This window comes from Grampus griseus (assembly GCF_964374135.1).
Source record: "Grampus griseus genome assembly, chromosome: 9".
Lineage (NCBI taxonomy): Eukaryota > Metazoa > Chordata > Mammalia > Artiodactyla > Delphinidae > Grampus > Grampus griseus.
This window is the reverse complement of record NC_139003.1, coordinates 98,068,293-98,092,113: the sequence shown is the minus strand read 5'-3', so window position 1 is coordinate 98,092,113 and position 23,821 is coordinate 98,068,293. Positions and strand designations below refer to the sequence as shown.

The following is a 23,821-nucleotide window of genomic DNA, read 5'->3' as shown; positions in this document are numbered from 1 at the left end:
GGGATGGGGTCTGGGAGGGGAGGACGGGCCGGAGCAGAGCTGGCCTTCTCTCTGCTGCCCAGAAGTCGGCCTCCCATGAGGCTGGGGTGCTTATTTCCACCACAGTGAAGTAAAATCGTGACTTACAAAGAAGAAGCTCTGGTGAGGTTATCACAATTGAAAACTATAACTTCTGTAAGTGGTCTTTCCCCTACTTTAAAAACATAATAGGTCTTCAGCCCCCATATTTAGAAAACATGCTATGAGATAAAACCAGCTGCGAAGGCCTGGGGTGCCCCGTGGGGTCCACCCACCCTCCCCTCCCGGGCCTCGAGTTGCTGGAGCAGCAGGTGGGCTTTCACTCCACTGTGTCAGGCTTGCACCGCCCAGGGTCCTACCAAACCCGCTCCCCTTGGAGAGCACTGTGCTTTCCTGTCCCTCATGCCCTGTGTGCGTCAGTGTACAGGCTCCTGCCTTACGGCCTTGTGCTGCGGCAGGGGCTGGGGCATTGCCATGGAAGAGTGTGTACAAGAAACCAATTGTTTCATCCTGCAGCCGAGCAAATGCCACGCCGGGGGCTTGGGGCTGGAGTCGGGATGCACAGGGGCCTGGGACAGAGGGCTTCCTGGGGTTATTTCCTGAGGCGTGACGGGGCTTCCTGCCACTCCTGAGTTTATGTCCGGGCCCCCCATCTGCTCCAGACAGGGCCTCGGGCTCTCCAGAAAGGCGGCATTTCCACGGCTGTAATTTTCTAGTGCCTTATATTTTAAATCCCTAGTTTTCTTTTTGTAAAACGTAAAGTTTATAAGAGACGTTCTGAGAGATGTTCTGGTTACTAGAGAAAACTCTCGCCGGTGTCTGGGCTGCGTCACCTTGAGGTTACTGTCACCCTAACCCATCCATCCATCCCGATTTCTTCCCGTATCCTGAGCATGGGACCTGGGGGAGCCAGACTTTGAGCTTGAAGGGGAGGGATGTTCTTCATAGGTGACAGTGTGACATGCCTCCCAGCCTCACCAGGGGCAGGTGGAAGGTGCAGTGCCAGGTGCAGCTCGTGGCCCTGACTGGCTGGTGACGGCCGCATCGAATACGGGTTCACAGCCTCGTCCAGGCTGGAAGCAATTGGCCATAACTGCCACGCCTGCCTCAGAGCCACGGGACGGAGGGCCACCTACGATCCCCCTGGGGCAAATCTTGGAATTCGTATTAGATATTCAGTAACTTTTGGGGTACACTCTCACAGTCTTCAGAAAGTGGGATTGGAAACTTCTTACCTTCTTTTGAAAGTTGAAAGCGCACTTTCTAAAATCTCTAAGAAAAATGCCACGCGGGGAGACGTAGGGCAGGGCCACGGCGGGGAATGCGTGGCAGCCCCGCCTGACTTCCTGCCGGGTCACACTGTGTGTACCGGGACCTGGTCTGGGCACTTGAGCCAGTGAGGCTCGGTTTCCTGGGCTGTCAGGTGTGTGTGTGTGGGGGGGGGGGGTCCTCATTTGGCCTTCACAGGTGCTGCGGGGTTAACAGGAGTCGTGTGTGAAGGCAGCACTTTTGTGATCTAAAGGGACGTGCCACCCTGTGCCCCTGTGTCCTTTACAGTCAGGCCCCCAGGAAACCTCGGGTCATCACAGAGGCTTCCCTCACCCTTGTCACGGCCCTGAGTGGAGACAGGCCGTGGCCTCCCCCGGCACACAGTCAAGTCTCTCTGTTCCCCTCTGCAGCCATCGCTATGCTGAAGGACAAGGAACCCGGGTCATTTATCGTCAGGGACAGCCACTCCTTCCGAGGCGCCTATGGCCTGGCCATGAAGGTGGCCACGCCCCCACCCTCCGTCTTGCAGCTGAACAAGAAAGGTGGGTCCCGCCGGCTCTTCTCAGCGGCACCTCGCCTGTCAGTTACCTTTGTGCCCGTGAGATGGTGGGTGACCCGGAACAACACTCATAGGTTTTCTTCTTATTATTTATTTTTTCTGGTGTATTTTGGTAAGTACTGTCTTGGCTCAAGAAGGAAGGTTAATTATTTGTAATTTTTTTTTTATTGCTTTGATGGGTGATCAGATGTGAGAACAATGGAGCAAATCCTCTGATAAGGTACCTTTGCTCCCATTTTCAGCCCTGTATGCCTCAGTTCCCTCCTGCTTCCTGTGGGTAGACATCTCTAATAAATTCTTCTCACTATCTGTCCAATGCACACACACATGCGTTTTTCCTTTAAGCTTACATAGAATGTGGCATACTATATACACGGTTCTTGTTCCTACACCCAGTGGAGTATTTTGATGGATTGAAGGTGAGGCCAGTGCAAGCCTGGAGTCATGAGATTATCCTTCCTTAGGGGAAAGGACAAAGCCTTCTTCCTCTCTGGTCCAACACTGCACAAGGGGCAAATACTAGCCGAATAACGTGTAATACAGGCAAGGCTTCTTCTTACCTTTTTAATGCTTTTTGTCATGAACATAACCATGTATAGAAGAGTTTGCGAGGCCTGCATGCACAGGTAAGCATTACTATGAAGCAGACATGCATGTACCCAAACATAGGCCACAACCTTGTGGGGAAGCCCCTACATGCCCTTTCCTGTGTGTTGTAATCCATCGCCACCATGACTTTTTGGTTTCCAAGGATCCTGGATTTGACTAGGTGAGGCCCTTCCAGCGGCCCCTTGTCCTTCTGACATACCCCCCATTAGTCCCTGAGCACGCCAGCTTTCTGAAACAGCAGACGTGTTTTAGGCTTACTTTGTACTTTCCCTGCCCCAGCCATTTCTCTAAAGATCCTTGGTTCTTTTTATTGGGGAACGGTATCTAGAAACCAAGATCTAATCGCTAGGTTTGCTCTTTGCTATCCGAGTACCACTCCTTCTCTCTAGGACCTGAGCTAGGGAATGTATCCTTTTAAAAAATTCCTGAGCTCACGTTGATACCACCCGTTCACATACAGTATCACCAGGTCCTTTCTCACCTCTCCTTCAGGGATGAGCTCGGTTCCCAACAAATCAATACACATCTTCCCTTTCTCTGTCCCCTAATATGCGGTTTCTGGTTTATTCTTTTTTTTTTCTTTTTATTGCACCCTGCCCTCCTTGCCCTTTTTTTTTTAACCAACTATGCCACAAACTCTAAGGAAAGGGAAAAGATTCTTTTCCCCTAAATGGAGATTGTGTACTGGAATGTCAGCAAGTTACATGGCTCTTCCTAGGGCACCTGGGCTCACCTGGGTGGGGCGAGGGTAGATCAGAATAAGCACAGATTCTGAACCTTTGGTGTTTAAACCAAATGACACTCACCTGCTTCACTCACGCTCTGTGCCCAGTACCAAATCCTGGGATGAAATCTCTGCTTAAAGCTTCCTGGAGAAAATTGCCTTGGAGTGAGTTACACCTTGAAGAATGAGATTTGGTTTCCAAGGGGTCTGGCTTCAGGCATGGCCACAGGGTTTTCAGGAAACTTAGATGGTCGGTTTGGGCAAAGGTAGTGGTTGTGTGAATAGAAGGGGGGGGATGAGGCTGAGAGGAGCAGGTGATTCAGAGGCCAGATCTGTGGCTATTGTCATGTCTGGAAGTGAAGGGGGAGAAGGCTCTGTGCAGATCAGGCAGAACAGGGGCGCCTCGGAAGTAGGGCCCCAGGGCATCCAGAATTCCTGCATGAGAAACTCCACCAAACACTCCACTGGCTTTAGAGTGGTTTAAATAGAGGCTTTTGTAGCTCAGGAGCTGACTCGGCCCTGATTGTGGAGGATGTAAGGCACTTGGCAGTATTTGGAAACATGCTGAGTGATGATTATATCAGAAAAGACTCAGGACCGGAACCTCAGGGATGGGTGATGAGGGAGCAGAAGTGAGTGCATGGCAGCTCCCAGGCTCCTCGGTTTCAGCTGAAGCTTTTAAAACTTTTTTTTTTTTTTTTTACTGCATGCATTATCTTTTTGGAAATACAGATGGTGGTGTATAATTCTTACCTCCAGACATGCATCCCGCCTCTAAGGCCCACTTTGTCTCAATCTTCAGGCAAAGGCAACAAAATAGAGGATGTTAGAATAGCAGAGTTCAGGACATGCAACATTGCCAGGCGCATCCTCTGGGCGAAATTTTGTCTGGTTGCCTTGCCTTCACCCGACCCCTGGATTTGGCATTTGGATTTCACAGTCTAAGGATAGATCTGAGAGGACAGTTGACCGGGAAAAAGCCCAGCAAGTCACCACCCACCCCTGGCACCCCAGAGACGGGACAGCGACAGATGTGTGGGGTGCTGGTCTCCGAATCCCCATGCAGCTGGGTTCCCCACTGACTCACTTCTCACCACTGGCATCCAGACCACACTCTGTGTCTGCCTTCAGTTTGGAAGCCGTGGATCATTTTCCTCCCACAACTGAATGGCAAAATGTTCTTGTCCCCATTTTTATTCAGTACTGCCTTTTATGGAATCTGATCATCTCCTTTCCTACCAGCTATACTGCCCCTGTGAAATGCTGACACCGATGTTGTTGATATTTGTCACTGTTGTTTAAAATAAGCATTGCTGGGGAGCCTGCCATGGCCCAGGTGTGGAGCCCAAACCCACCTCTAGCAGGTCCTGCCATCAGAAATGTTAGAAGTTACCGCAGGCAGACATGTTCCCATGGGGACACGTTCTCATGGAGACACGTTCCCATGGAGACACGTTCCCATGGAAACACGTTCCCAGGGAGGGTGCTGAACGAGGCAGGACGGAAACACTGCGCAGTGTGAATGTGAATGTCTGTGGGACTCATTAGCATAGTGCAGTACTTTTCCACCATCAGACAGTTTGCCGTTCTGTGGCTTTTCGTGATGCACTTTCTCTTTGGGCTCGTGGGCTGGCATGAACACAGGTCTGTGTAGCAGCAATATGATTAGAGGGGTTTGTGTACCTGACTCCTGGCTAAATCTTACCCAGAAGACTGGCACCCTTCCCACTCTTTCCAGTGATTCATTCTTGGTCATCATGCTGTGTCTGGGTCTTTCTAAGTTCTCCTCTTAGGAGGCAAAGGAGCTGGAGGTCCATGTTCCCAGTTCTTAGCTGCTCATTTCCGTCGCGGGGAATTCTGCAGTGTTTGAGGCTGTCTCCTAAGGACTCCTCCACCTGTAAGCACAGTCACTGGAGGGGGTTCTAGCTGCCCATCGGGCAGTGCTCAGCCAGCCTTCCTGCAGCCCAGCTACCATTCCTAGAGTGGTTCTTGGCAGCCAACCTACTGCGGGGGCCAGACTCTCCTTCCTTCTCTCTCATCCTCCCCTGCTCTCATGTTTTAAAACTCTCTTCTCTTTCTTTTAAACCTCTACCACAGCTGGAGATTTGGCCAATGAACTCGTTCGGCATTTTTTGATCGAGTGCACCCCAAAAGGGGTGCGGTTGAAAGGGTGCTCCAACGAACCGTATTTTGGTAAGTGGCTGAGAGCCTGACTTGGTGTTCTGAACCCACGAGCACGCGTTGCCTCTACTCACTGCCATCGCTCCGCTGGGGCTTCACGCAGAGCATTTACTTTTCATCCCCATTCAGAGATTCCTCAATTCTCATCTCTAAAATAAACTGGATATTAAATTTTCTTAAAAACTTTCTCAAAACTAAGCAAATAAAATGCACGGTGCTGGGACTGGAAATGCAGATTCCACAAGGTACGGTCCAGGCAGGCGGGCAGAGAAGGGTGGACTAGGTTGGGGCCTGAGTGTGACCCCACCCTCCGGGCACAAGAGAAGCACAGGCGCCCTGTAAGACGAGAGCCTTCCCGCCCCCGCGGGCATGTCCGAAAGACGGCATGAACTCACAGGCAGAGCTTGAGCGAAAAGCATCACCTTACAGAGATGATTCGGTGGTACCGGTGGGAGCTGCCTCAGATTCAGCAGACTGTGCGACTTGTTCGTTATGAATTGGTGATGAAGTGTCTTTGCTGAGAATCATCTGCAGTTCCCTTTATCTGCCCCTTTGCCGTCTGCTGAACTTATGGCTTCGTTGAAGTTTTGCACAAATTCCCACAATAATGGGGCACGTTGGGTGCTAAAACTATAAGGGGTCACCCCTCACAGCAGCCTCCTTTCAGGAGATAAATTGGCTATTTAGGGCAGTGCTAACGCCTGTTTGCTCTTCATCTCTTCACAGGGAGCCTGACGGCTTTGGTGTGTCAGCATTCCATCACGCCCTTGGCTTTGCCCTGCAAACTGCTCATTCCGGATAGAGGTACGCTGCCGGGGCCTGAGGGCTGCTCTGGCTCTGTGTGGGGTCACCCGCAGGGTGTTGGGATCCGAAGAGATTCCTTGAGAAAAATCAGACCAGAACTTCCTTGCCATCACGTACTCTGTGGGTAAACCCTGAATAGTTTACCCAGGTCAGGTAAGAAGAGGTGGCCCGCTGCCCCTGCAGCCTCCGGTCATGTCTTTATGTCATGGCTTTGTGAAAAGTTTCCTTGGAGCCAAGATTCTGTAGCTCAAAGTTATAAAATGCCTGGGCTCAGAGACCTTCCAGGTCATTTACATTTAAATTTTAGAATTCTACAAAATCAGCAAAATGTTGATATTGTTGACGTCAGGTGCTGGATGAACTATTGTCTTTACCTTTGTGTTTGTTTCAAAATATTCATGGTGAAAAGATTTTTAAAAATAGCACCCACAGCAGGCGATCAGGCATATCCCCACTTTCCTAGACAATCTCAAGTTCACATAATTGTATTATATTCCAGAAACATCATTAATTTAAAATACAGGCAAATGTGACTTAACTTTTTTTTTTTAAGGGAATTCCTTTATTTTTATTATTTATTTATTTATTTATTTATTTATTTATTTATTTATTTATTTACTTTTGGCTGTGTTGGGTCTTTGTTTCTGTGCGAGGGCTTTCTCTAGTTGCGGCGAGCGGGGCCCACTCTTTATCGCAGTGCGTGGGCCTCTCACTATCGCGGCCTCTCTTGTTGCGGAGCACAGGCTCCAGACGCACAGGCTCAGTAGTTGTGGCGCACGGGCCTAGTTGCTCCGCAGCATGTGGGATCCTCCCAGACCAGGGCTCGAACCCGTGTCCCCTGCATCGGCAGGCGGACTCTCAACCACTGTGCCACCAGGGAAGCCCTGACTTACCTCTTAAAATGTAATTGTTCACATTAATTAATTCGGAGGTGAGAAAGCTATTTTGCTGGGCTATGCCATCCCAGCTTTTGCTTGGAACGTGGTGATGGTTCTCTGCGCTGGGCCCTTGTCTGCAGGAGGAAGGCCCAGCTCTGCAGAGCCTGTGCATCACCGTCCGGGCCTCGGTCCTGAGCATCCACAATGTCATGGTCATTCTTGGCCTGGGAGGTGGACTCACTTCTGCGTTTTCTCGCTCCTTCCTGCAGACCCGTTGGAGGAAAGAGCCGAAAGTTCTCCGCAGACGGTAGCCAACTCTGCGGCCGAGCTGCTGAAGCAGGGGGCAGGTCAGTCCCCGCTGCGTTTTCCGCTCCTCCAGTTTCCTGGGCAGAGATGGGCTCAGGGACACAGCTTCCTTTCTTACCTCGGTCTGGGTTCCTCTCCTTGCTGTGTCAGAGGAGGTTTCCTTCTGTGGAAACCGCCACAGGGCTGGGCTGGGTGGGGCTTCAAGTGTCCTGGCAGCAGGGCCAGGACTCTGCAGGCCAAAGATGACCAAATTCAGTGGAGTAAATGTCACAGCCTGTGTTTCAGTTGGGAGAGTGTGGGCGACCTGCCCCTCCAGCTGGAAATGTTAAAGAGATCAGTGAGTCCGCAGTTTGACCCAGGGTGACACAGACCTCCAGACAGCGAGCTCCCCGGGGCACGTTTCTTCTTACTAGACTATTTTTTAGTGCAGTTTTAGGCTCACAGCAAAACTGAGAGGAAGGTTCAGAGAATTCCCATATAGCCCTTGCCCCTACACATGCGCAGTCTCCCTCATGACATCCCCCATCAGTGGGACATTTGCTACAGTTGATGAACCTACATGGACACATCATAGTCACCCGGAGTCCATAGTTTACATCACTGTTCACTCTTGGTGTATATTCCATGGGTCTGGACAAACGTTTGATGACATGTATCCACCGTTATAGCATCACACAGAATATTTTCAGTGTCCATGGGTCTGGACAAACGTTTGGTGACATGTATCCACCGTTATAGTATCACACAGAATATTTTCAGTGTCCATGGGTCTGGACATTTGATGACGTGTATCCACCGTTATAGTATCACACAGAATAGTTTCAAGGTCCTAAAAATCCTCTGTGCTCCAACTCTGCATCCTTCCTCCCTAACTCCTGGCAACCACTGATCCTTTTATTGTCTCCGTGGTTTTGCTTTTCCCGAATGTCATATGATGAGAATCATACAGTCTCCGTAGCCTTTTCAGATTGGATTCTTTCACTTAGTAGTATGCCTTGAAGATTCCTCCATGTCTTTTTATGGTCTGAGAGCTGTTTCCTTTTAGTGCTGAATAATATTCCATCGTCTGGATGTACCACAGTTTGTTTATCCGTTCACCCACTGGAGGACATCTCGAGTGTTTATACATTTTCGTAATTATGAATAAAACCGCTATAAACATCCACATGCAGGTTTCAGGGTGGACGTAATTGTCAGTGCCTCTGGGTAAATACCAAGGAGCACAATTGCTGGATCGCATGGTAAGAGTATGTTTATTTTGTAAGAAACCATCAGACTGTCTTCCAAAGTGGCCGCACCGTTTTGCATTCCCACCAGCGATGCATGAGTCTTCCTGCTTCCCCACATCCTACCAGCAGTTGTGCTGTCAGTGTTCCGGATTTTGGCCATTCTGAATAGGTGTTTAGTGGTATCTTGTTGTCTTAATTTGCATTTTCCTGATGACATATGACGTGGAGCATCTTTTCATGTGCTTGTTTGCCATATGCGTCTCTTCCTCGGCAAGGTGTCTGTTAAGGTTGTTTGGCCATTTTTCAATAGGGTTGTTTGTCTTCTTGTTAAATTTTAAGAGATCTTTGTATATGTTGGATAACAGTCCTTTGTGAGATTTGTCTTTTGCAAATACTTTCTCCCAGCATGTGGCTTGTCTTCTCATTCTCTTGACAGTGTCTCTCAGAGCAAAAGATTTTTTATTTTAATGAAATCCAGTTTATCAATACTTCCTTTCATGGATCATGTCTTTTGTATTGTGTCTAAAAAGTTATCACCAAACTCAAGGTCATCTAAATTTTTTCCTAAGAGTTTTATGGTTTTGCGTTTCACATTTATAGCCATTCTATTTTGAGTTAATTTTTGTGACGAGTTTAAGGTCTGTGTCTAGTTGTTTTCACACGTGATGTCTAGTTGTTCCAGCACCATTTGTGGAAAAGACTATTTCTGCAATGCTGTATCTCCTTTGTCCCTTTGTCAAAGATCCATTGACTATTTATATGGGTCTATTTCTGGGCTTTCTATTCTGTTCCATTCATCTATTTGTCTGTTATTTCACCAATACCACACTGTTTTGATTACTGTCACTTTAGAGTAAGTCTTGAAGCCAAGTAGTGTCAGTCCTCTGACTTGGTTCTTCCCCTTCAATATTGTGTCGGCTGCCCTGGGTCTTTTGCTCTCCATATAAACTTTAGAGTTAGTTTGTTGATATCCACAAAGTAAGTGGCTGGAATTTGGACTGAGATTTCATTGAATCTACAGATCAAGTTGGGAAGAACTGACATCAGAATTATATACTGAGTCTTCCTATTTATGAATGTGGAATATTTAGTTTATTTACTTCTTTGATTTTATTAGTTGGAGTTTTGTAGTTTTCCTCATATAGATCTTATACATATTGTATTAGATTCATACCTAAGTATTTCATTTTGGGGGTGCTAATATAAATGGGATTGTGTTTTTAAGTACAAATTCCACTTGTTCTCTGCTGTTATATAGGGAAGTGATTGACTTGTGTATTCACTTTGTATCCTGCAACCCTGCTGTAATAGCTTATTAGTTTCAGGCCAGGTCATTTTTGCAGCATGAGATGCAGTCCCAGTGACCCCAGCTTAAGAGAGTTGTGGACGAGCCAGAGACCACAGGGCTCTTGTGGGTGTGTGGCTGTGAGGGAGAGACACAGCTGGAGAGAATTATGGGGCCCCCTGGCTCCAAACCTTGAGTTCCCCCACTGGAGGTCTTTCATTCAAGGTAGACATTTACTCTCAGAAATGTTGGGGAGGGATTCTCTGAGTCTGCAGGAGGACTGACTAGAAGTACTTCTATCTGTGCCTCACGTCTGTAGCGTACTTTATAGCTGTGACTCCGTAATGAAGGAATATGCAGATACAGGTATTTTCTTGTTGCTTCCTCTGTACAATTTGCATTATTTGTCTGTGCAGTTTTTCTCTGTAAAACTATACATCACTGACTCTATTACCCAGCTAAAGTCAAATCCCTCTGTTTTCAAAAGGAATTTTTTTTTAGTGTTGAACTCTTCATAGACTATCCTTAAAGGATAAGTTATCCGTGGCCAGAACAAAGGTGACAGGAGTTTGTCCAAGATAGCAAGCATGCTAGAACTTGAAGCCTCAAAAGGAAGCGTCTGCCTGTATCCAGTCTGGGTTCCAGTCCAGGCCCTGCCACTTGGGGCTCAGCCTCTGGCAGGTCACTTAGCCGTGCAGACCTCAACATAATCATAATAATCGGTCCCCGACACAGTGGCTGCAGGACCAGTTGAATAGGATGTTGAAAATGCCTTGGGAACTGTAACGTGGTCACGTAAGCTGTAGTTGTGCTCCTGCCGCTCTGCTTTCGTGTGAAAACACTTGTGTTGGCCCAAGAGGAGTGGCCTTTGCTGTGCAGTGGCCTCATCCTTTTCCTACGTAGACGCGATTGAAAGGGCTGGTCCCACAGCAGCGTTGTGAGGCATTGTCCCCACGCCAAAGACCATGAGCTCACAGCCCGCAGGTTGTTTCAGGGGGTCCCTGGAGCCCACTAGGGCTCATTGCTACCTTACGTTAAAGCAGCAGCTTTGTCCCCATGTCTCTGGGTCCCAGCAAAGTTGCAGGGAACATGCTGGACTTTACTGCAGGCCTTACTGGTGAACTGCTCACCCATGCACTTGACCTTGGAGGTGGGCTGTGAAATCAGGTCTGCTCCGATTGACATGTTTGTTTCAGCTGCACCTTTAAAAAAATGTATTAAAAAATTTTTAAACATGTCATTAATGATTTTTAAATTGCAACCTCATGTATCAACCTCATTCAAGAAAAGTGCTCCAGAATGATGGCAGCAAACCCTTCCAGAGTACGTGCCCTGTGAGGCTGGCAGAGCCTGGGCTTCCATCGGAGCACCACCTGGTGTCTCAGGGTTACAGCCCTGCTCACCCACCCCAGGCAGTTAGCACTGGGGCACACACGCCTCTGGGTTCTGCACTTTGGTTCACTATCATCTCATTACAAGCAGCATTTCATGTTTCTCCTTAAGCTTCCTTGTTACCTAACATTTTCCCAATACATGTTGAATTAGTAAATGAATCAATGAATTAGTTGATCCTAATGGAACTATAATAGCCTTTATTTTTAGATATTAAAGCTTTTTCTTCTGCTGTGGCTTATAATTTTTAGTTACACTGTATCGTCTTTTCAGATAATCTATGGCACGTATCAGTAACTCTGAAAGCTTTGCTTTTTTAAAGGGTGAGCCTCCCAGGGACAGGACTTCACGCAGAACCTGGAGGTCTTATTTAATCATCTGATTGGGCATTTATGTCTCGGGGTTAAATTATGACTGCCCTGAGCTTAGGTCCTTTTAAAATCTCTTGTTTCTAGAACACATCCAAAGGTTTAAATGTCCATCCAGCTGCCTTCACGGCTGACAAGGCAAGGAATTGAGTCAGGACACAGATATGTAGCTGGAAGGGTGAGGATGCTACAGAGAGCGCTGGGTCCTAGCTGTTGGTTCGAAAAGTGCAGAGTGACCGTGGTGAGAAGATGATCAGGCTGTCCGGTCTCTGACCACCTTAAGGAAACTGAGTGGTTCTTTCTCCCCTTAAACTAAGTTTCATTTGTTGTCTGAATTCACTTAGAATCCCAGACCCCTGGCCCTGCAAGGGCTCCTCGAGATTCCCTGGCCCGTGTCCTCTGCGTGGAGGTGAGGTGCTGACACTCAGGGGTGTCTGCAGCGTTCAGTTCTCTTCAGTTTAATCCCTTCGAATCTGATACCGAGGCCGTTGTGAGTTGCTGCAGTTTCTAAAAGAATTGCTGTTCATGTTTTTAGTGTCAGCTCTTAATTGGTTCTGTTGAAGCAGTGGAATGCAGCTGAAGGCCCTGGCACCAGACCCCACACGATATCCCATAAACGTTAGGGCTGTGTCTTTAACGTACCGTACTGTAAAGGATGTTTTCTTTATAAAAGTAATAGGAATTCTTCCAGTTTAAAAAAAAAAAAAAAGGAAGACACAGAAAAGGGAGAAATGAATTCCCCACCGACCTGTCGCCCAGGTACAACCACTGGCTGTTTTCCTTTTCCCCCTTAGCATAAGGGGTTTACCCATGTTTTTGGCAGACACAGCCTAGGTCTCACTTTCAGTGGCTGAGGAACCGTCCGCCGGCTGATTCCACCCCTTACGGTTGCCCAGTTAGCGTGCGTCTAACTTCTCAGTACCACAGACAGCACTGGGAGGCTACCTTTCTGCATCACTTCCTTTCTCTGAGTTCTGAATTGTGACCTTCAGACCCTGAATTTCTGGCAGCGGTAGGACTGGGTGAGAACCTGTGACCTTAACACTTCTGCTTCCCGCCGCGGGTTTGACGGGCGCTTTCCCGTTCAGCATCGCACCACAGCTATGCACCCTCAGGTGGAATTGGACGAATTGGGCCAGGCCCCGGGGGACAAGCACAGCAGGCCCACCTGTCCTCTGCTGGGGAGGGAAGGGGCTGGCGTGGGCTCAGCAGAGCTGCCCCAGACGTGCTTGGGAGAAGGGAGGGCTCCCCTCTCTGCTCCGAGGAGGGACAGTGCCGCTCTGCGTCGGGGGGAGATGCCCCCCAGGCTGGCTGTTCCTTCTCAAAAGGCGATCTGTGCTGCTACAAGGAAGCAGGAGTCTGGGTCGTGGCAAACGTGCGCCCGCTCCAGGTTCAGCTCGTGCCAATTTTCTGGGATTTCATTGTGACTAGATCAGAATTTTCTTTTTTCTCTTTTGTAACTGCACGAGTAGCATTATAGTAATACTAATGAAATCCAAGGCAGAATATTCACCCTCCTAAACTCAAACCGTCTTAAATTTTCCAGGCACACCTCCAACCGTTCGTAGGCACACAGGCCTTTCATTGTATAGGTCTCATCATGGCACAGATAGTTTTATTCTGCTTTTCCCAGAAACCGCTAACATTTTTCCACGTTGCTATACAGGGTTCGTGATTACCATTTGCTGGTTAGTTGGTATTCCATTGAGGGGCTAATTTCACCATTCCCCTCCTTTTGGACATAGTTTGTTTCCAACCAACTTCCCACCAAATGAGTATGGGGCTCAAATATCTTCACCTCTAGGTTAGCTGTCTCAGCTGGTTATGGAATATTTCCTGTCTCAGGTCTCTCGCAGCGGGACCTCCAGGTTACCGAGTGCAGGCAGGTCTTCAGCTCCTCCTGACAAATAATGCCGAATCATCTTCCAGAAAGGCTGTCCGGGTGGACGCGAGCATTTCATAAAAGCACCCGATTTCGTCAAAGCTTTGGGCAACTGCAATTTTAAAGACTTTGGCCAACTCACTCTCTTTCTCAAGACGACACAAGTAGACCCCTCAAGTTCAGACAGGAGCTGAAGTGCAGGTCAGCCTCCGGCCCTGCAGTTCCCCGGAGTGTCTCATTGCCCGGCATCCTCAGATGGGGCAGTGCCGCCGGCTGGGACAAGAGGATGCAGAGAGGGCAGCAGTGGCCACAGCAGCTCAGCCGTTCAGGGAGGGCTCTCTGGTTTCTCCCTGCCTCTCAAGATGTGCAGGAGGGACAGTGGCTTAAAAGATGCCACTCTGTCAGGACAGTCACATGGGGCTGCTGACGGCATCATTATGGCTGAGGAATGTCTCGAAGTAAAATTCACAGCTCAAAAAAAAAAGAAAACATCACAGCTCATCCTCAGGAATGTTAGCGAAATTTCTTCCTGAGCCCGTGTTCTCTACCTGGCACCTGGTGGTACCAGGTCCCTCAGCACCGCAGGAGCCAGCACGAAGGTTGGGTATCACAGCAAGCCCCCGGGGGAGTTGCCAGGCTTCTGGCATATTTCTCTACACTTCAGTTTCCTCATCTGTACATTGGGGATGATAACAGAATCTTCCTCACAGGACCCTGATGCAGATGTGATGAGATAGTCTGTCTCAGACGTTCGGTCGAGGCCTGACACAGAGTAAGTGTCCTAATGAATGAGCCGTGTCAGGTGGAGCTCGGAGAAATGACAACTGGTGTGTTGGGGAACTTCTTTGAAGACTTTGCTTAATGGCACCATGTCATTTTAATAATTATGGGAGTGAAATACAAAGCTCTTTTTCAGAGAGTAAAAGTGACTTGTTCAGTAAACGTTATAGAGGGAGGTTGGTGTCTGGGATGAAACTCTCAGTTAACATGCGTTTGGGCGGTTCTCTGGTATCTCCCACCTTCCCTCAAGACCCAGCCTTTCCACGCAGGCCTCTTCCGGCAAATCAGAGGATTGTAGCTGCTCCCGGCTCAGGTCTGCCCGCTTCTGATGCCCCCACCCAGGGTAAAGGGAGGGGCCTCGTTCTTCTGATGAATTGGTTACACGCACCCCAGGCCTTGCTTTCTTTCTTCATCATCGTGTCCTCGCTGAAGTGGAAGTTTCCAAATCCTCAAACTTTCTCAGCTTCTTAAAGAGTACCTGTGGATTGTCGCCTTGGCCGTGGAGAGAACAGAGGGCTGGCAGCTCCTAAGCGGCCCTGCATCTCGACACCAGGGACATTGTACGTTATTTCCGCTCTTCTTAACCCATCTTCGCGGGCCTGCGGCAGCACACCTGCCAACAGGTGTGACCGCTGCTGAGTCTTAGAATTTGGGGTGGAGACGGAGCCCGTCCGAGGCTGGGCCTCCGGGAGACTCTCCCAAGGAAAATGGTGCAGGCGAGGGCACAGCGCTCACCTTATTGCTCCAGTCAAGGGGAAGCTTTTTCTTTTCTGTTTAGTGAAAATCTAAAGACCTTTAGAGATGGAGTTAAGACAGCCCACGCACTTGCAGAGGCTGCATCCGGCAGAGCGGGGAACAAGAGCGGCTCTGTTCCTGGGGGGACACGTCCTTGGTGGGTGGCCAGGCAAAGCCACAGCTCCCGCAGGACTGAGCTTGAGGGAGAGTCTGAATGTCCCACAGTCACACAGATGTCACACGCCTCGAAGTCCCACGTTAGCTTCTGCATGAGCTGCAGGGATCCAGGCTCAAAGGGCCATCAGTCTGTTTACAAAGTCTCGTTCGCACTCAGCTGTTTGCTTCCCCCAAGGGGAGGTGGCGGTGGACAAACCCCAGTCCCCTTGGCAGCACGTGGACGGGACAAGCCGTCCCAGCTCTTTGCGCGCAGACCGTGTTCTTAGTCTCTGCAAGTCATTCGTTCACAGCAACTCCTTCTGGGTGCCTGCTGCTTTCAGAACTCCGTGCGGGGTGGATATTTGGGGTTCCAGGCTGCAGGCTCCCCTCTGGGGACGTTTCCTTAACTGCAGGTGTGGTGGGGTTCTTATCCCACCCAGACCCACACTGAGACGGGGGAGGGTGCCTCCAGCCCACCCTTGGGACACCAGGTGTAAATAATGCCGCAGGGGTGGAGACGCATCCTGGGCCAGTGGGAGGAGTTTCCTTGGCTCCAGTGTGTGTGTTGGGGGTGGGCGGGACAGGGTGTTATTCTCTGCATTGGCCTCGGGGCATGTGCATCTCTGGGTCACTCCACACCTTTGGAATTAGGGGTAAAGGGCGTTTGCCTCAGACATACCTGGCCACACATATGTGCATGTTGTTCATAAACCCCGGGGCCCTCGTGTCTGGCAGACGCGTTAACGCCTCTTCCCCCTGCGTCTTCCAGCTTGCAACGTGTGGTATCTGAACTCCGTGGAGATGGAGTCCCTCACGGGCCACCAAGCCATCCAGAAGGCCCTGAGCATCACCCTGGTCCAAGAGCCGCCTCCTTTGTCCACGGTCGTGCATTTCAAGGTGTCAGCCCAGGGCATCACCCTGACGGACAACCAGAGGAAGTGAGTGTGTCTGGCGGCCGGGCTGCGGGGAGGGCGGGGCTTCTGACCCCACTTGGGGTGAGACCTTCCACCAGCTCTGCCCAGGCCCCTGCACGTGCGGTGGTCACCCCGGCAAAGCTCAGCGGTCCTGGAACGAATCAATGATCTAGTCACTCTGTGCTTGGTCCTGTATGTCCCCAGAGACACATATAAACTATTGACATTAGGCCCAAATGCTGTTTTTTTAGAAGTCAGTAAAATTTTTAAAAAGATACATGGATCTTTGAGTATCTCTTACACACGCACACACACACACGTACACGCACACACACACACGTGTCTGTGTGTGTGTGTGTGCGTGTGTGTAGTTTGCAAATGCAAAAATCTTTTGTCATTTCTGTAAAAACACTCAGAGACTATGATAGAATCCACTCATCTTTGCTTCTGTATCGTTGGTCATCCCATTCTAACACTTGGTCATCCCATTTCAGGTGAGAGTGTGACCTCGATAGATATTATTTCAGTATCTAGATAATGTTAATTATTATGTAATAATATTATAGTATATAAGAATAATTAATGTTAATTATTAACTATCATCTAGATATTGTCTATTGTTATATCTTAGTTAACAACATTTGAACATCTAGACAGTAGATGCTGTTTCAGTTTCCAGGTGAGCACAGAGCAGGGTCAGGTGCGTGGACGGAACAATGGCAAGCGTGTTCCTCCCACGAGCAGAGCCTTTGACCTCAGGATCCAAGGCATTTCAGAGGCAGTTATTGTTTATTTGTTATGGAAACAGCCTGCTGTGATTAATGAGGAAGCCAGGTCAGCGACCCTCAAAGCAGAGTGATGGCCGGAGCTTCAAGGGGCAGGCGGCCAGTCCCCGCACCAGCCGGCGGGGCAGCGCTCACCCCAGCGCCCTGGAGCTCTTCCTGCCACGGCCCCTGCTCCAGAGCTAGTCCTGGGCTTGGGAGGGTCCCTGACCCAGAGCTCCCACCCACTGCTCTCAGGATGAAGTGGGCGTGGAGTGTCAGGTGCAGCGTGGGTCCTGCCACTCGGACTGGGGTCCTTGCTCCCCACGCTTTACCCGACGGGCCACCGTGGCACGTTCCTCATGCCATGCACTCGGTTTCCTCTCCTCTCAAGCTGCACTGAGGTAACCGTCTTGGGATGTCAGGGACTCGAATGAGATATCCACGAGCAGGTGCCGGTACGGCTCAGCTGAAGCGTGGACAGGGGGTCGGGCAGGAAATCACAGCTCCTTCCTCCACAGCCTCTCTTTTCTCCTGCTACCTGTGTGCTTTTTCTGTATCTCTAGTTTCCCTGTGTCCTTATAAAACCATGGGGGTGGGCCGCGTCCGTGGCACCCGGGATCTTCCCTGTCGCAGGACACGGAACGCGCATTCAGCCTGGCTGACGCTGGACAAAAGAGGCTGTGTCCTCCGTGTTCCCGCTGAAAGATGCCCGGCTCTGCCTGTGCCTTTCCCGTACGCTGGCCTCTTTCTTTCCTTCTCCTGATGAGCTCTCTCCTTGCCCAGATCAAAGCCACCAGCCTCTGGAGATACCACCTCCCCCAAGAGGAGAGGGGCGCTTGCCCAGCTGGAGTGGGGCACACAGGGCAGGCCATGCTCAGAGGAGCGGGGAGGGCTGACAGTGAAACAAAGGACGAGTGACAGGAGCCGGGACCGAGGACAGAGGAGTCCTCTGGTGGGTCCCCCAGCGGCTGTGCTGGCCTGGCGGTAGTAGCACCTCCCAGTGGGTTTCACGTGCACAGCCCTTGACAGTCTACAACATGCTGTCAGATGCCTCGTTGGGGCTGACTTGGCTCCTGTCCTGGGAGAGTGGTGGTCTGTACCAGACGCCCTCTTCACAGGCAGCTGCGAGGGCTGTAGACAGTTGGTGTTTTCCTGGGATGAGGGCAGGAAGGTAGGGCCTCACTCAGCTTGGTCCCGCCCTCCACTCAGCTGGCAGCTTCTCCATTTCACTCGGCAAGGTGCTTCCCTTCACCCCGAGACGCACTCCTTTCCTAGTGCCCACTTTTCCCGGAACCACTCTGCCCAGCCTCGTAGGTCTGCTGATTTCTAACAAACGTACACTCTGCTCTTCTCTCCAGACCACCAGTAAAAGCATAAAATAGGCTTCTTCCCCCACCCCCCCCACCGAACCGCCTCCTGGGGGTCTGCCCAGGGCAGCGTTGTCACTGCAAAACCCCAGTAATGGGCGCTCCCTCTCCCTGTCCCGGCAGGCTCTTCTTCCGGAGGCACTACCCCGTGAGCGGCGTGATCTTCTGTGCGTTGGATCCACAAGACAGGAAGTAAGACGTCTGTATCTGTACTAAGCAGTGCATGTGCTTCCTTTGCTTTTTAAGTTAATGAAGAAATTAACGTGACTCTCCTCTTATTCTGTAATTTGCAAGGTGGATCACAGACGGCCCTTGCTCCAGGTATGTTGCCAGCCTGTCTTCATTCTTTCTTAGTAGACAGACGCTTGCCTCCAAAGCTGAGTTCTGCCCCAGATTTCCAAAGAGGAAGATGACTAAATAATGCCGATGGGTTTGGGTGTGGCCTTTTTAAAAAAATTTTTATTGGAGTATAGATTTACAATGTTGTGTTAGTGCGTTTGGCATTAAACAGAAATGAAAGTGTTCTCTTTAGGCAGAAAGGGCCTGCGAAGGGTTAACTTTTCTGCTTGCTCTTCTCTGAATGAGCAGTACTTACCTGTGACCCGTAAAATATGGTATAAATAGCGTGAAGAGATTGCACAGCGTTTCTGGCCATTGAGGAGGGGTAGAGTCTGCAGCAGCGCTGAGGCCGGGGTGTTGGAAGGGGGCGCTGCCTGAGTGCAGCGGGCGTCAGCCCAGAGGGAGCACGGCTCTGCCCTGGCCCAGGCTCTGCGGTGGCCACGCAGCCTCGGAACCCTCCAGAGCTGTCTGCATGCCCACAGGTGGGCGTCCTCCGCGTCACCTAAATTTGATTACCACGAATGTCTAACTGCAGGGGTCCAATCCCAGGATTCCAATTTCACGTTGGCCGTTTGTCCTGGCATCTGATAAAGTGGTCGGAGCCCCCGGCGGGGGGGGGCGGTGCCCCCAGGCCGCTCTGGCTCACAGGGCCCACGGCGATCCCAGCCGTGTGGAGTGTGTGGCCCCAGCGGGGGTCACTTGAGTGCCGTCAGCCAGTCCCTCCCGTGGTGTGGAACCCACTCAGCTCATACAGAAAAATTCTTCATTGTTCTGAGAAGGAGAAGAAAGACCTCAGATAAGGAAAAACTACCATTATCCAAGTCCAGGGATTTGGATTTGGATAATGGTAGTTATTGTGTTAAGTTTGCGGCTCCTGAAAGCTTGTTCAGATAAAGGCTTCTGTTCTTCTAAGAAAAATAGTAGATTGTTCTGTGCTTTTTTGTTTTGTTTTGTTTTGCGATACGCAGGCCTCTTACTGTTGCGGCCTCTCCCGTTGCGGAGCACAGGCTCCGGACGCGCAGGCTCAGCGGCCACGGCTCACGGGCCCGGCTGCTCCGCGGCATGTGGGATCTTCCCGGACCGGGGCACGAACCCGCGTCCCCTGCATCGGCAGGCGGACTCTCAACCATTGCGCCGCCAGGGAAGCCCTGTTCCGTGCTCTTAAACAGTTTCCTCACCTGCACGTACTTTGTAACTCAGGGGTATGAGGCTGGAGAAGGGAGCCCCTGGCGTGTTTTTAACCTCCCATCCTCTGGCCCCAGTGGGTGGGATCGTGGGCATCCAGGGAGAGCCCCCAGCACCCCAGGAGCCGAGGCTGGGGTGCTGGCACCTGGAGTTTTGTGTGCCCGTCTGCTCTGATCGTGTGAGCAGGGAGTAGGCGGCTCCTGAGGTAGAGCCAGGGTCCTCCCCATCAGAGACTCGGGAGTGAAGCTCAGGAGCTGGCAGAACCGGAGGGTTCTGGCCAGGTTGGAGCAGCGGCTTTGGTTCAGGTCCCAGACCCGTGACTGGCACTCCTCGGTCCTGCCCGTCAGGTTCCTCCCTTGTGAGGTCTGGGCACAGCATCCTCCCTGCAGGGTCTGCGAGGCAGAGAGGACGCAGACCTGCATCTGGAGGTGTCCGGCAGGGGACTCGGCCCCTGAGACTTTGGAGAAGCAGAGGTTAGAGGTGGCGGCGGTGCGACAGGAAGCGGAGGTTTGTATCCTGTGGGGTGGACAGGACTCGGCTGGCACGCTGACCTGGCTTTCCTTTTGCAGGGTCTTTGGATTTGTGGCCCGGAAGCAGGGCAGCGCCACAGACAACGTGTGCCACCTGTTTGCAGAGCATGACCCCGAGCAGCCGGCCAGTGCCATCGTCAACTTCGTGTCCAAGGTCATGATCGGCTCCCCTAAGAAGATTTGAGCCCCCACAGCCTGGAGACTCCAGAAGGGCCTGTGTGACCCTGACGTTCCAGGCCCAGGAGGGAAAGGGGTTCCTCCAACCTTACAAACAAACAACCCTGCCACCAGCTGGCCTTAGCTGAGAGCCACTGCTCATGGACGCATTTCTGTAGCCCAGTGCTTTCCAGGTGGAGGAAGTTGGGCATCGGGTGTGCCCGCCCGGTCCCCATGCAGGAAAGGACCATGCAAGGGGACGTGGGGACCCGTGTTCCTCGAACTCTGGTGTTTGTGGGAAGGAGGGGAGCCCGCCCGCTCCTCAGTGGCCCTGAGTGACCGGCTGTGCCTTGCCGCTGTCATGTCAGAGGGCTCCCGTCCAGCGGGCACCTCAGGGCCTCTGTCCTCCCACGACGGAGGTGCTGATTAACCTGAGAAGGGGATGCATGTTGGATGAAGGTTTATGCGGGTCAGGCTCTCCCGGGGCACTGGGGCATCATGGACAAGGGGACGACGTGATGGGCGGTGAGCACAAGGGAGGTCGTGCGGCCACTGTGAGGCCGGAGCCTGGGCGTGGGGACGGCTCCCCGCGTCTGCGCACGTGCCTCAGCTGAACGGCGCCCTGGGCCGTGAGAGGGGAAAGTGAGAAGATAGGAGTAAAACCCCATTTCCGTGTAATTTATGTGTTACGTAATGCCAAGTTATTTATGAGAACGGTTTGCCATTGCTGTGCTGTACTGGTGTCCAAAAGCTGCCGCCTGCCGCGCCGGGGCTCCGGGAGGAGCATCTGTCCCCGTGTCGGATGCACGAAGACGGGTGGTGCGGACTCTGTTGACCGCTCCGTGGGCCGTCGTTGCCTGCGGGCAGCTGCCGAAAGCTGACTTTGCCTCAAGCCGCCTTCCCGAACGCTTGACCATCCACGTGTCTTTTCCAGGCTGTGGGTACATCCTCGCTGCGGGGGGAAGGGTCCTGAGGGGTGGGACACGCTTACTTGGAGACTCAGCCGTCCTCCACGTCGCGGTTCTCGGCCCTCCGGGGGCCTGGGAGAGATCATCCCGAGAACCACTGACCTGAGGGAACACTGGTCTGTCTCCACCCAGCCTGTTGGCGCCCGTCGGGATCCCTGTGTTCTGGCCCCTGAGCAGGGTGAAGATGAGGACGAATCTCAGTCCTTCCGCGCTGTTTCCAGCTCTTCTGCATCATCTTAGCCACCTAATCGGCTGTGCTCTTTACGCTGATGTGCATATCGCAGAGCCGTGGTCTGTCCACCTGAATCCGGCAGTGGTCAGAGGTTTGGGAGAAGAAGCCAATGGTCCTGCAAGATCCCATAGCAAGAGGCCCCAGTCTCCTTCCCCGTCACCCAAGACACTTGCACCATGGCTCTCCATCCCCCGTGAACTGCCCGTCTCCTCCACTTCGCAAATCAAGCACCAGCTCTTCAAACACCAGGAATCACTGTGGCGGTCACCACGCTGGCGTTTGGAAACGTGCTTTGTGGCTTCTGTTTTCAAGTGGGGCAGAGACAGACTCGGCGACAGCAGAGGTGGGATTGGCCGAGTCGCAGTGGGCGTTGTACGCGTGTATGAGTGTGAGTGTGTGCGTGAAAGCAGGTGGGTGAGTCCACTGTTTAGCTCCTATTGATGCACCAACACAAGTGCCTCATTTCTGTGCCAAATGTTTGCCTTGGTCCTCGCGGACCCTCTACCCTGACGCAGGGCGGCCTGGCTAAGGAGAACGTGCCGGCATCTTCCAGAGGCCTGATGCCTTGGTACCCGGGGTTGGGGGTGTCTAGCATTTCCGTTTTTCATTCACAGCTAGAACTCAGCCAGGGGGAGCGGAGGTTTGTGCTGTCCCCCAGAGGGGCCTCCTCCTGAGATGCTTGTCCCCAGATTTGACCCAGGGACCGCAGGCCAGGTCCCTTATCCTTCTGACGAAGGAAGAGAGGGCTCATATTGAAATCAGAGCAAGAGAGGGGTGCAGGACTGAGAAACGTCAACCACCCCAATCACAGAGGCCGTCCTCGTCCAGAGCATACAAGCCATGACATTTGCTTTTGAAACTGACTGGCAGCTGAGACTTTTACTCTCAGTAGTCAAAGGCATCAGCAGGTGTCCTCCCAGCAAGTGGCTCTCCCTCTGAGGTGGAATGAAAGGAAGCCAATTCCCTGTCTTCTGAGGAGCTGGTACGACAGTGTGTTACATATGCATGAAATGGAACGAGTCCATGAACTTCGTGCTCAGACCTCAGGCAGCCCCACCGCCAACACTGACTCTGGGGCAGGCGGGGGAAGGAGCATCCCCAGGCATCTGGCTTCTGGGGTGCCCGTGGGCACAGGGGTACTGTCCTGGGGCATGCACGAGGACTGCACCCCACAGGTGTCATAGCCAGGGCCTGTTTACCTGCTCATTAACCTACGCTGTATTCCTCCAGTGTTAACCTATAACTGTGTTAAGTCACCGCATTTAAGGGTCTCCGTGCGTATCCTCGGCATCAAAGACCTCATCGTGTCTCCTTATCTGCCTTACCTAGTAGTGGATATCTTTACTTTTCTTATATTGTAAAGAATGTATCCCGTATGTAAATGAATGTTCTATAAATCCTTTGTATAGTCATTTTCTTTGCTCTTTAAATACCATCTCTATTCAGAGTATAATAAAAGTATAAACTTGGGAAGCCTCAGTGAGGCAGGCATTTGTTTGCCGTTTTGAACGGGAAGACCCCAGAAGGCGTGTGCGGGTGTGGACATGCGTGTGCGGGTCTGGGTGTGCCCGTGTGTGTGTGTATGTGGGGGTTTGAAGGGGATTGTTTATGGATCAGTGGATTATAGTTTGATTTCTGCCCAGAGACTTTTGAAAATTGTATTCAGAGATTCTAAGAATTTCATAATAATGTGTGGTACTGATCATAGGAGCTGCTACATCTTTGATGTTGATAGAAAGCCCCTGTTCCAGTAGCCGTAGGAGAAAGCTACCCGTGTAGATGAGCCTCTGACGGGACTCCCCAGGTGTCTACCGAGTTGGGTGCTGAACCTGAATATAAGATGTGTGGTGGGTTCACCTGTTTTTTCAATAGATACTGGTGACAGTCCCAGCGCCACCCTGCCGCTCTCCTGGGCTAGTGGGGTTCGTCCCCCAACCAGGTGAAGCCCCACTGTGCTGGCTTTCTGCCCTCTCAGGTCTGGGCCCCCTCCCGAGGTTGACCTCCCTCCCTTGTTTGGTGATGGACGCAGGACTCTGCTGCCCTCGTTTCCTCTGCGTCCTAAGGCCTGGAGCAACTATCATAGCACGATGCCGGGTGGCCACTGGACAAGCCTTGGCCCAAGTCTGCATCCTAGCCAGGCCCCAGAGCTTCACACACACTGGGTCACACCTGGCCTTGCCTTCCTCTCCTC

The 23,821-nt window shown here is 51.5% G+C and overlaps 1 protein-coding gene across 2 annotated transcripts in view; it reads left to right on the top strand.

Moving 5' to 3' along the window:
• Positions 1 to 23,099, top strand: part of TNS3 (tensin 3) — a 226,892-nt gene extending 203,793 nt beyond the window's left edge. For both annotated transcript variants that reach the window (XM_082661487.1, XM_082661486.1), the window contains 8 exons: positions 1,698 to 1,829; positions 5,277 to 5,372; positions 6,087 to 6,164; positions 7,312 to 7,389; positions 15,945 to 16,113; positions 18,344 to 18,412; positions 18,515 to 18,541; positions 20,314 to 23,099. In XM_082661487.1, coding sequence (XP_082517613.1) covers positions 1,698 to 1,829; positions 5,277 to 5,372; positions 6,087 to 6,164; positions 7,312 to 7,389; positions 15,945 to 16,113; positions 18,344 to 18,412; positions 18,515 to 18,541; positions 20,314 to 20,458 — 794 coding nt within the window. In that variant the 3' untranslated portion in view covers positions 20,459 to 23,099. The remainder of the gene's footprint in view (positions 1 to 1,697; positions 1,830 to 5,276; positions 5,373 to 6,086; positions 6,165 to 7,311; positions 7,390 to 15,944; positions 16,114 to 18,343; positions 18,413 to 18,514; positions 18,542 to 20,313) is intronic.
• Positions 23,100 to 23,821: the final 722 nt, after the last annotated feature.